Source organism: Paramormyrops kingsleyae, chromosome 5, assembly GCF_048594095.1.
Source record: "Paramormyrops kingsleyae isolate MSU_618 chromosome 5, PKINGS_0.4, whole genome shotgun sequence".
In the NCBI taxonomy this organism is placed as follows: Eukaryota; Metazoa; Chordata; class Actinopteri; order Osteoglossiformes; family Mormyridae; genus Paramormyrops; species Paramormyrops kingsleyae.
Window position 1 is genome coordinate 22,152,305 of NC_132801.1, and position 13,078 is coordinate 22,165,382.

General features: G+C 41.5%; 1 protein-coding gene across 6 annotated transcripts in view; it reads left to right on the plus strand.

The window, feature by feature from the left end:
• Nucleotides 1–2,087: 2,087 nt before the first annotated feature.
• Nucleotides 2,088–13,078, plus strand: part of LOC111856781 (rho GTPase-activating protein 27-like) — a 31,609-nt gene continuing 20,618 nt past the window's right edge. For 2 of the 6 annotated variants that reach the window (XM_023836997.2, XM_072712401.1), the window contains exons 1-2: nucleotides 2,089–2,527; nucleotides 5,011–5,957. In XM_023836997.2, coding sequence (XP_023692765.1) covers nucleotides 5,064–5,957 — 894 coding nt within the window. In that variant the 5' untranslated portion in view covers nucleotides 2,089–2,527; nucleotides 5,011–5,063. Of the gene's footprint in view, nucleotides 2,528–4,193; nucleotides 4,225–5,010; nucleotides 5,958–13,078 lie in introns of all 6 variants that reach the window. The other 4 variants (XM_072712400.1, XM_072712402.1, XM_072712399.1 and 1 more) reach the window with 3 other exon arrangements.

Consider the following 13,078-nt stretch of genomic DNA (forward strand, 5'->3'; position numbering starts at 1 on the left):
CATTTCTAAAGAATGATTTCAGCACCTTGTTGAATCAATGCCACGTAGAATTAAAGCAGTTCTGAAGGCGAAAGGGGGTCAAACACCATATTAGTATGGTGTTCCTAATAATCCTTTAGGTCAGTGTATGTATGTGTGTCCACTACATAATGACAACCCTGTTATTCTGATGACATGTGGACATTTTTCAGTCTCCACAAGGATAACCTCAATTTTATAAAAATCTGTGAATGCAATCAAAAATTACTAATGTCAAAAGTCTTGTATTTGGTTATTTATGGTTAAGGTTAGGGCTGGGTAGGGGTTAAGGTCGTCATTGTTCGGATTAGGGTAATGTTCACAGAAATGAATGGGCGGTCCCAAAAAAGATATGAGTACAGGTCTATGTGTGTTTGTGTGTGTGTGTTTAGTATAATATTGATATATGCTGTTAAAACTTGGGTTAAAAACCAAAATGTACTAAATTCACAACCTAAAATGAAATTACTGGTGACCTGGTAAGAGAAGACCTAAAGGCAGAATTTCTCAACGTCAGCACAAAACAGACAATTTCCTCCGTCTTCTTCTCCATCGTTTTTCAAATTATGTTCTGGTTTGACTTACCTGGTCCTTACAGGATGCAAGAAAAAAAGAATGTTGCATCTTAAGGGGTCACAGTGACAGCAGCACTTCACAGCCACAATGCCACATCTGTGAGAATTTACTGTCATATTATGAATGGGCAGGCATGTTGTGTTCACCTCACCGTGTCTTGTGTCCCGCGTGAACTGTATAATTACATTCTTTATGGGATATTAGAAAATCCACAATCCGATTTACAACAGCATATCAAGTTCAGGGCCATGGGTCACACTTTTAAAGAATATTACAGAAAGAGGCTACCTCTGCCCCAGTCTGACACATTCCAACTTCCTGCTTACAAATATATGTACAAAATGTACTCCTTTTCTCCTAAAAAGCATGAAATTAAGAGGGGAAAAGGTGACTACAAAGCTGACCCTCCCAGTGTAGAATGGCACAATGACACTCCTCATTATCTTCCTGATGTTTCACACCTGATGTACGTGTTATCACATGACTCCCTTTGGGACAAACTTCCAGCCAGACTTGGCCCCACATTATTTTGTGCATCAGTTCAAATTTAGGAATAGTTGTGTTTTGCACATCTGTCTTGCTGTGTGTGAGTGGAACGAGGTCCTCAGTCCGGCACTCCTGACTGGTGAGCGACTCTGAGCCTGACTATGAGTATGTTGGAGTATGAGTTAATAATAGATTTTAGATCCCTCACCCATGGCAACTGGTAATATTTTGTAACAGGAATCCCACTAAGCGTCTGGCAAACCAATCAACATTTGAAGATCTATTTGCATGACTCCTATATCACTATATTTTTAATATGTTGTAATACTTAAAACCCTTCTGGTTTGAGGCTTAATGTATTGTGTTGTCTGAAACCAAGTCACATCAGCAGTATCTCTCAAGTGTCGCAACGCGGGTAGATAAATCCATAGTGAGTGCTTGACTGTTTTTTCCAGTTCCTTGCTCTTTATGGTAGGTTTATTTTTTTCAATCGTGCTGAAACTGTGAGTCAAATGTAATGTTTTACACTGTCTGTTGGTCTCTCTGTGCAGTTCAGGGAATGGACCTGTGGCGTAAGCCTACATCAGAATGGGAAGAAACCATTCGCATGGAAAACGGGGCTGTTGCTTTTGTCGTATATGACATGTTTCTGTGGAAATGGGATGCATTTTTAATAAGTCAGTCACCATTTAAAATTGCTCTTTGACTTGAGGACATCCTTCACTTTAACTGTTTACTGGATTCCATGAAAGGCTTGTAAAGTCCTTCCAGAACACTAGTAACATATAAAAATAGACGCACGGAGGCTCTCCATTACTTACTAACACTGTCACAGATCCCCTCACCGTATTTTATAATATTGAAATAATTGCTCTGGTTACCAATTATGCCGTTTAAGAATTAGTCAATAGGAAAGACTGGGAAACGCAAGCGGATAGAACCTGCTTGGGCTGTAGTCACCTTCCGTTCCCTCCTAAGTCCCATGTGTGTCTCTTTGCCCTGCCGTTGCTGTGGTCTGAAGCCTCTCTCCACACATGAGAACAGGAAATGAGCGCAGTGTCAGGCAGGCAGGCTCAAACGTGCGCTCACACCAGACACCGGCAAGAAAACAACCGTGTACATCAGCACACGGGCCCTGAAAGAGTCACCACGGCAGATCAGTGAGTTTGGGTGGATGGGGGGGGGGGAGATAAAGAAAGGAAATAAAGAAGAAGAGAAAGAATCAAGGAAACAGGAATGTAGTTAGTCAAGGGAGAAGGTACTGAGAGAGAGAGAAGAGAGAGAGAGAGAGAGAGAGAGAGGAACCAGTGGCAGTACTCTGGGATTCTATTACAAAACTGGCAAGAGACCCTACACTGCAATGATAGAGCAGTCACCTCGCTCAAGATTCCAGACACACTACTCCGGTTGCTCCATGTACCTCCTATTTACCTCCTCTGTTCTCCAGGTAGCTATTTACTTTACTCTTTCTCTCACATTTGTTGTCTGTTGGATTTGCTGAATATGTTATGTTTATAATTACACGCATTCCTTGCAGTATAGCAAAGGTTCAATTGACAGCACTATTGTCCCAAACAGACAAGCGATATACTAAAGAGTGATTATGGGGGGGCTTTTCAGAAGGAGCGCAGCTGTGATGGATGTGATCTGCAGCGTTGCTGTTGACATTCTGTGACTATGGTCCCTCTGCTGGATTTGAAAGGCAGACATTTAGCTCCATAACACACCACTGTTCTCATCTACCATCTGTGGCAAGCCTTGTGAAACTGGTACTGTCAGTTATATTGAGGTTTAGGACAGATTCTTTGACAGATACAGAAAAGCAGTGACCAGGCCTCTTGATGTCTGTCAAACCACCCTGTATTTTGTCAGACCAGAAGGATGCCATGATTAAAAAAATGGAATGACTGAAAGACTGTGGGTATAAATTAGAGGGGAAAAAAGAGAAGTCATGAAAAGAGAACAAATTGTGGACCTATTATATGTTGACACTATTCTGTAATTCAGTTTCAGATAATTATTAAATTGTTATGTTTCCATTAAAATGGGTTGTCTTGCTCACATTCTGATTGAATTGTAAGAATTTAAATTTAAAAATACAAAAGTATACTCTGCTTAATCAGACATCTGATTTCTTGCAGCTGGGTTACTGATTTCACAGGGACTAAACTGATGTTCAGTGTTAAAAGAAAACTCAGTTTCCCTTGCTGTGGTACGATTTGTTCAGAGTGCTTTTTCAAGGCTTCGACAGATGGAAGCCTTAGAGTGCAATCACAACCCGTTTCTAATCACGGATGTCCTGTCAGGAAAACAGACAGCAAAGATTAAAAGTTCAAAAGAGGAGGGAAAAGTGTTTTCTATATCCAAATAGTGTGAGACGAATCATGGCCCTCACTTTGCTGATTTTCAACTTGGAGTTAAAAAAACTAAAACTGACTTAAATGAGACCTATTTAAGCTTGTAGCAGGTGTGGCATTTTCTGGAAGGGTTATATTGGAATGATATTTGAATACTGATGTTTCATCGCATGAGAAGTACAGTTTTGTCCAGCTGTGGGAAAAAGACCTGGGTCTATTTTGACTATGTTCATTGCATTGGTACCTGAGGAAAGTTCCCTTGATATCATCTTTAACTGACAAACTGCAGCAGACGTATCAGCTCAGCATGGCCCCTTCACCACAGTTTTACATTTCCAGCTGCTCTTCTTCGAACAGAATCAAACAGTTCCATCTTTTATTATCCTTAATGCGATGAGCTCCCCGGTCTTTACTGAAATCAGTCGTTCACAGGCTGTTTTGGCAGGAGGAGAAAAACAATAAATGATGGAAAAGAGGATGAGATATGTACATATAGCACATTTATATGTGTAACGGCATTTTCATTTTTAAAATCAATGTTCATCCATTGAAACATAACCATATGGCATGGCATGAAATCCATGACGAAAGGGGCCCAGTTTAGTCTCAAAGTCAAAACCCAAATGTTCGTAATATAAGCTTACACCGCGCTAGCGTTATGCTAATATTATGCTCTTGGTGAAGGTTTGTTGCAAAATCATAACAGAGCCTTGCCTATTGGCTGAGATGTCTATCTGCCATGTTCTTCTCTTGCAGAAGGCCATATATGGAGAACTGAGATTACAGGGTGAGACAGAAGCGATGTTCACCTCAGAATTGACAGGGGCTTCCTGTGCCCTGGGTTTTTCTTTATTTTTTGAGCCTCCCGTCTTTTCCGCGCTTGCTTGTGCAGTGGCCTATGAGGCTGTGTTGCTTCCTGCCACAGCCGACATACACACACATAAAACCGACCCAGACATAAGAAGGCCAGACTTAGCTGAGAAACACACAAATCAGTTCTGGGGAATCACTGAAATGGCGCAAGTGCCAGTTAAGTAGATCATAGGTGGTCTTGACATACTGCATAACTCTGAAGCACGTCTGAATAGATGCATCTTACTAACTACGCATTTCAACAGATGTTGAGTTAATTCAGTTCTCGGTATTGAGATTCATTGGTGGTTTTACAGAGTTGACATGGAATTGCCGAGGAATGGAAGAGCTTGATTGGTTTGCTCATTAATCATTTTAATAATATTATGTCACTGTAACCCTGTCAACAAGCATTTCATGATACTCAGTAATGACAATGTAACAAATTAATCAGGCATAAAGGAGAAGGTGCAGAAGTCACCAGCAGTACAGGACAGTCATTTTACTGGGCTCATGGATGACAAATTGCCATAAGTCAGAAATTCCAAGCTAAACAGGGCCATCTATCTGCCATATAGGGTCACTGCAAGTTATTTTCTTTAGCCGGTTGAGTGGATTCTAACGTTATAAACACAGCATTTAAAGTGTGATTAGGGAAGGAACATAGCTATTTTTTGGCACAGGGCAGCTTCTCACGTTGTTTTTCCTCTTTAATTTACAGCTATGACGTGTCTGAAGCCGTGATTGTTTCAAGGCAATATCATAGTGGGCAAAATGTCCACTACATCCAGCCAGGAACTGGTGCTGGTGGAATATGAGTATGAATATACAGCCAGAGATGGCACGGTAGTATCCATCAGGCCAAACGAGCGATACATCTTACTTTGCAAAACCAGCAACCACTGGTGGCAGGTTTGCAAGGACAAGAACACCAAACCCTTCTATGTCCCAGCCCAGTATGTCAAGGAGATCCCCTCCAGCCTTCCATCACCACTGGACAGTACCCCCTTTGCTGGCCGGGTAACCCAGGAGGAAAAGAAGATGCATGCGGATGGGCTTGAGTGGAAGCTTAATGACGTCAGTATGCGAGTACACCCGTCTACAGACTCCGGCGTGAAACCCGAGATACGCATGTCAACGTTTGGCATCCCCCAAGATATCCATGACTTAGCACGCAGTCTTAAAGACCCCAGGGTCAGTGAGAGAGGAGCCGCAATCTCCTCTAAAGACAGTCTGCAGCACACGAAGAGACATAGTTTCACCCTGGATGTTTTACCCGGCTCCCAGCCAGCGGCAGATGACTGTCGGAATCTTCCCCTAAAGCCCCGGGTGCCCAGTTTCAACCCAGCAGACCCAGTTGTAAGATTCATACAGGCAAATCTGCCAGATCCAACCATTTGTAAAGATGCTGAGCAGAAAGGACATGAGAAGCAGACAGAATCGCCAGCAGAGGACAGCCAACGGTCTGATTTATGGCAGAACACTGAGAATGTTTATGAATCAATAATGGACTCTGTGGGCCCTGAATTAAAGACCCCAAAGCAGACTGAAAAGGACCCTCCTGCAACTCCCAGCCCAGCGTCTGATCCAGTTTCCATTCCAGCTTTGATTCCAGTTTCTGCTCCCGTTTCAGCTCTCTTACAAGTTCCAGGCCCTGCTTTTGCACAGGTAAAGCCCATCGATCTGTTTTCACCAGCTGCTTGCCTAATAAGTGTAAAAAACACATGCATCTTTCTGTTTGCCACAGAGTGTCTGCTATTAACAGGTACAGGCAGGGCTGTCATTCAGTCAAAGTGCAAGTACAGAAATGAGAATATTAGCCTGCTGGCTAGTAAAAAATTGCACGACAGACTGCATTTTTTTACTGAACCGGTCCAGTTAGCTAGCCCAAGGGCGTAACTTTGGCTGGAACATTGTGGGGGTTGAGGTCTCCACCCATTACGGGGGAAACATGATTATTGGGGGGGCTGTATTAGCTGGTTTTGATTTATTGGGGGGGCTACAACCCCCCCCCCCCCCCCATCCCCCCAATAATTTACGCCCATGAGCTAGCCCAGTTAGCGAACAGCAAAAGTTCACTCAATATAGGTATAGAAACATTTCCTTAGGAGAAAAACAACCCGTTGTATCTGTGAGACAGGCTACCATGTTTGTCACAATGCTAAGGCACCAGAGAAGAAGCAGACCAAACAGTGACCTTGGGGGTTCAGGCAGGACAACATTTGCAGCATATCTACCGGTTCAAAAATAAGGCTGAGAGCTTGTATACCTGCTGATATACAGACAAACGTGTCAATGGCAAGACTTTTCTGTGACAAAATGTTTTGATCTAGGAAAAAAAACTAAATAGGCTACATTTTTAAATACAATGCTTATGGAAAAATATATATTTTGCTTAGAATGTCTATCAAAATTCACCATGGTGCTGAGCCTTGCTTGTGTTAACTGGTTTCATTCTCACCTCATAATTTCTTTATATATACCAGTCTTTCCCAATCCGGTCCTTAAGGACCCACAGATGGTCCACATATTTGCTCCCTCCCAGGTTCCAGTAGGAGCAAAAAAGTGGACTGTCTGTGGGTCCCTGAATACCGGCTTGGGAAACACTGCAATAAACAGTAAATCATTAACTTCTAATAACAGGCGAAGTTTAAGAGGGTATAACAATGTGTCATCGTCCCGGGGGGTGTACCCCAGCCCCGCCCCCAACCCCCCATCCCCCCCCCCCCCCCCCGACCCTGTCAGGTTGGAAGATGGATGTATAGATGGATCACAGCGTGTGTATGTAGACATGTAACAAAATTACTGCAGGTTTAAAACAGACATAAGAGTCATTCAATTACACTTGAATGTTCTTCTGTTGTACACAGGAGGGCGCTGTTTGCCTTTTTTTTAGAAAAGTGTACTTCCTTAACGGAAGATTAGCGATTATCTTAGATCACATTCAGTTTAGTTGTCATTGCGCCAAGTACTTCGAGAACGAAATGGAGTTTGGCATGCAATCCGAAAGTGTAAAATAGTGCAAAATTCCTATAAACTGCTGTACAATATATACATGCGTGATAAGTAAATAGAAATATAAACATCTAGGCAGCGGCATACACGGTGTGGTATGAGTGAGTTTGGATTAAGGTGAGATATATCATGAACTGAATTATTATATTAATATATACTAACTGCTTATAATCAATCAGGCCTGCCCACAGTCATTACAGCAATAATTATATGCACATCATGCTCGCATTTGTATACATAGCATGGGTGCGACGATTCTCCAAATCCACGGTTCGGTTCATACCTCATTTTTTTGTCTTTTTGGGGGTGAGGTGGGGTGGGTGAATGAGAAAACAACAGTGAAAAAATTAAATGAACGGGATCCTGAAACAGGGCAAACTCGACCGTATCGCTTTATTAAACAGGTGTAGTGTGGAGACAGACAAGAGAGAGAACAGGAACAAGTTAGAAACAAGCGACTACACTGAAAAACCATAAAAACTGTTGTTTGTTCAAAGTGTTTCGTCTCATTCCAATAGTTTAAAATTATTAGTTTAAATGTAACTCTCTTATTTATGTTTATCGTTGAACCTTTTTTACAGGTTAAACTGAATAAATTATTTACATTGGGGTAAAAAAGTATTTTGTGTAATCGATAAATGTAAATATTTTAACATTTTTTTCCGTGTACAAATATTTGTAATCGACTGTACATAAAACAAGTCCGAAGTCACATAGAACCGCAAAAACAAAGCATTTTCACATAATAATAATACATTTTCTTTCTCTTCCCCCGTTAGCCAGCCTTATTATTGGGTGGGCCAGACCCACCGTGGCCAGATCGATGTAATGTGTAATATTTACAAAATATACAGCTTCCCCGAACTTTAAATAGAATAATAATTTCGTGACTTACATGTGTTATAGTGTTAATTGTGAAATGAAAATGGGAAATAATGGGAGCTCACCAGGATGCACACTTGGGATTGGGTTGGGGGGTATTGCGCATGCGTCTTCTCGAACCACTATATGAGATGGTAAACGTTTATATCGTGGTCTTTGAACTCGGTTTCTGAACTGATACATCTTTAGTATATAGGTCTGGACCATTCTAGAGTCAGGTACCTTAATTATCTCTCCATTTTTGACATAAGGCACAGGCTACATCATGCTGAAAGATGGCTGCCCCGTCAGGAAATGTAACGATGAAATTTCATACATATATGGTGATGTAACTACAGCCCATTGAAAACGTGACTAATGAAAGGATATTGTTGGCTTTCCGCAATGAAACTGAAAATCAGATTCTAAAAAAATGACTACTTTTTTCAATTAATTTGCACAAGGGTGTACAGTAACAGTTATTGACAACTAGCATGCAATTGTTTTACATCTGCAGAGATGCATCTGATGGATTGCAAAATGCATGCAAAATGCATACACTGTTCAGCCATAACATCAAAACCATGGACAGATGAAGTTAATAACATTTGATTAGCTTGTTACAATGGCACCTGTCAAGGTGTCATAAAGTAAGGGAACAGGCAGTACTTGAAGTTGATGTGTTGAAAGCAAGAAAAATAGTCAAATGTAAGGATCTAAGCGACTCTGACAAGGGCCAAATTGTGATGGCTAGATGACTGGGTCAGAATATCTCCAAAACGGCAGGTATTGTGGGGTGTTTCCAGTATGCAGTGGTCAGTACCTACCAGAAGTGGTCCAAGGTTCATTGATGCATCTGGGGAGTGAGGGCTCGCCTGTCTGGTCCGATACCACAGGAGAGCTACTGTAGCACAAATTGCTGAAGAAGTTAATACTGACTACAATATAAAGGTGTCAGAGCACACAATGCATTGCAGCTTGCTGTGTATGAGGCTGCGTAGCTGCAGACTGGTCAGAGGGTCCATGCTGACCCCTGTCCTCCACCAAAAGTGCCAACAATGGGCATGTGACCATCAGAACTGGACCATGGAGCAATGGGAGAAGGTGGCCTGGTCTTATGAATGACATTTTATGTTATATAATGTGGATGACCAGGTGTGTGTACGTCGTTTACCTGGGGAGGAGGTGGCACCAGGATAGATTATGGGAAGATGGCAGGCTGGCAGGGGCAGTGTGATGCTCTGGGCAATGTTCTGCTGAGAAACCTTGGTTTCTGGCATTCATGTGGATGTCACTTTGGCATGTATCACCTACCTAAACATTGTTGCAGACCAAGTGCGCCTCTTCATGGCAACAATATCCCTCGACAGCAGGACCCTTTTTTAGCAGGATAATGTCAACAATGTTCATGAATGGTTTGATCGAGCATCTGTGGGATGTGCTGGACTAACAAGTCCTTGCGACCTTCAGCAGGATCTGCTGTTAGCATCTTGGTGCCAAACACCACAGGACACCTTCAGAGGTCTTGTGGAGTCCATGCCTTGACAGATCAGAGCTGTTTTGGCAGCACAAGAGGGGCCTACACAATATTATGCAGGGGGTTTTAATGATATGGCTGATGTATGGTGTATGTACTTTTAATCTCCATTTGAAACCTTCAGTTCTCTGCTGAAATTACTTGTGTGGTTAGGAAGCAGTCTTTATAATTTTCCTGTTAGGCAGAAAATTTGATTAGATGAATAGATAGGGGTGAGCAAAGGCATAGGTTTGGTTGCAACATTGGTAGGGACCAAATAGACCCCAAACCCCTGGGTACCTGCCCTGTTTCCTAGGAGAGGTTCACTGGGACTGGTAATATACAATACCAATTAAAAGTGTGGACACACCTACCCATAGAAATGTTTATTTGTACTATTCTCTACATTTTAGAATAATTTTAAAGACATCAAAATATATAAAATATCATATATGGAATTATGTATTGACCAAAAATATATTTGTTAGGGGAGGTGGGGGCAGCTCTGTGAGATGGGACTGAGAAGGTTGCTGGTTCAAATCCCTGGGTCGGCAGAGTGATTTCACGACTGTGCCCTTGAGCAAGGCCCTTAACCCCAATTACTCCAGGGACTGGCTGACCCTATTGTCTCCCCTACGCCGGTTCCATGAGGTGGCCTCCTGGGATGCTTTCCCAGTGGTCCTGAAGGAGTTCCCGCACATGCTGAGCACTCATTGGCCGCTTTTCTTTCAGTGTCTGGTCAAACTCCTCCAAAACCACTTCTACTGTGACCACGTCATGTGATGTCACTCTATCACTCCTTCGTAGGCACCTTGGCACTGCCAAATAAATAAACAAACAAACAAATGCAGAAATAAATAGTTCATATTATTATTATTATTATTATTATTATTATGTGGCAGACAAAACAGTAAGTCTTCTAGAGGGGTACCTGTCCACTGCTACACTGGCCACAATTTTCATTCTGGCTGCAACTAGAGCTCTGCCAGTTTGTATGAATCACTTTAGTCAAATAGTTTTATACTTAAAGCAAATCAACCCTCTTGCTTCCTTTGGGTCAAGGAGGAGTCACAAGAAACGGTGGTCCTGTTCTTGCAGCGTGCCTGAACATCATGCAGACACTTCAGAGATAACCATGGCAATTCAGAAAATGAGCAGTCAGATACTATTTACTTAAAAGAAGCAGTTCTTTTTCTCCTACAACCAAAACCCTTCTAAACAAACATCTACTGAATGTTCCTGTTTAGGGGCGGGTTTATATCACAGTCCAATGTCTCTACAGGGCTCTTATCCTTGAGATGGATCTGAAGGGGTCCGGGCTGCAGGGGAAACAAGTCAAGGCTCAATTAAAATGTTTACTGGCAGGTTCTTGTCTCAGAGAGAACACTCTAATATGCTAGACGGTCCAGGAAGACAGGAAGGAAAACCAGGCAAAGCTTTAATTGGTCACCAAATTGTCCCTGGCTCTCTTGTGCTGAAGTTATAGAGACGCTGAGAAGTGACATGGATAATCTGTGTCTTATTGATAATATGCAGTCCATGGATTTTATTAATTCTGCTTGTGCCTGGGCCGTGGTCATCGCTAAGGAATGATTCAGGGTGAGTCTTCTGATCTTGCATTGTATCCCGTTGACTGCACACCTCTCCTGGAACAGGAATCTAGTGAGGTAGAACAACTGAATCTCCTCTCATGATTGTAACTGACAGGTCCTTATAATACATTCAACTGCATTCTTAAGTGGAGGCATTTTTTGTGTTTTTCGTAGGCCAGTATGGATTCCAGGGGTATTGTATTACACCACCAGATCAGTAAGAGGAGAACTAAAGTATATACAGACAAAATAGACAATAAATACAGAAAATTAAATCCCATTCCCATTAAAATCTTATTTTCTGATTACTGTTGATAATGATAAAAATTCAAATACATGAATAAATAAGCACAGGCATGCTCTGTGCAAGGACAAGCTCAGGGTAACCAGCCTCACAAAGGTCTACGGGCCTTGAGTTCACAATCGAGAATGAAGCCATGAGGTTTGTGTATCAGGATCAGTGAAACAATGCAATTGCTGACACCAAATATTAGCCCGGGACGTTGTTGCATAGAATTTATTGTCCACTGACAGTCCTAATGCACAATCCGGATGATTGTGAATATCAGCCTTCTGGGAGGCCTCCCTTCAAATGAATGTATCAACAAGTAGCTCCTAGTGGATATGAAATGACAAGCAAAATGTGTTTTGGTGATATATTACAGGAGTGCATAAAATACTCCTTCAGCAATGCAGTGTATTAAGCAAATCCTGGTTTAAATATGCAATGGACAACTCCTGTCTGAACTGTATCCTCTTCAGACACCATTTTCAATGCTTGTGAATGTATAATCTACAAAGGGTTAGTAATGGATTATGTCTAAGGATGCACTGAACATAATAAAACCATACTCATTATATTGTTTGTAATGAGAGGAAGCTACATTTCCTCACTGACCTGGCATAATGTACAAATGTAATTTCTAAGAAGTCTCTTTTAAGTGCTAAGCCTGTATGAGTTGTGTTTTTGTCACACTTTGTCTAGTGTTTCTAAAGGCTCTTTCTGGTGACTGCATAACTGCAGACTGTCCTTCATGGTCTCCTTGGGCTGTCTGAAAGTATAGTGCGGTTCTGCCATAGATATTTTAATGACTTCCTGCCAAACTTTTCCTGTGAAAAGGCGTAGTGTGACTGCACTACCAAACGAGTGTTAGACCTTTGACCTTTCTCTAATTTAAAATGTAAAATGTAGTTAAATTTTAAACACAAGTCAAGAAGTATCCCCACAAAGCCCTTTCTGTTCCTCGTGTATGTTTCATTACCGTAAAATAGTGAAATCCGCCTATATATTTTGAACTGATAACTTCCTTATTTCAGTCACCCTGAGATGAAGACCTTCAGTGTTTACAAAATGTGCCACTTGTTATTGTTATGTACAGTTACATTTATTGTTCTTCATTTGTTATATGTTTATGGTTAGATACTGTATAAGAACGCCTTTGTGTGTCAAGTTATTCCTGTCGACCAACAAGTGTGTATGGCATCTACATGAGGTTATAGCAGTAGTCTAAATAAATTTCTGCATTTCCTTAATTGGAAAATAGTAAAGCAAATAATGTTCTGAATTATTCCGCGATGTTCAGAGCCCTTTACAACAGGGCTTGGACCCCCCCCCCCCCATTTTTTTGTTGCTTTTCTCGTGAATCGTTATTAAAATGGGATACTTTCTTAAAAAAATGTTTTATGGAAAAATTTGCGGAATCTTCTGTCTTGGATCCCAACTCGATAGCATTAGAAATACATTAACGCTCCTTGAAAACTATATAGAAGAGAAAATAAAGCATTACTAAACACATACAGTAGGC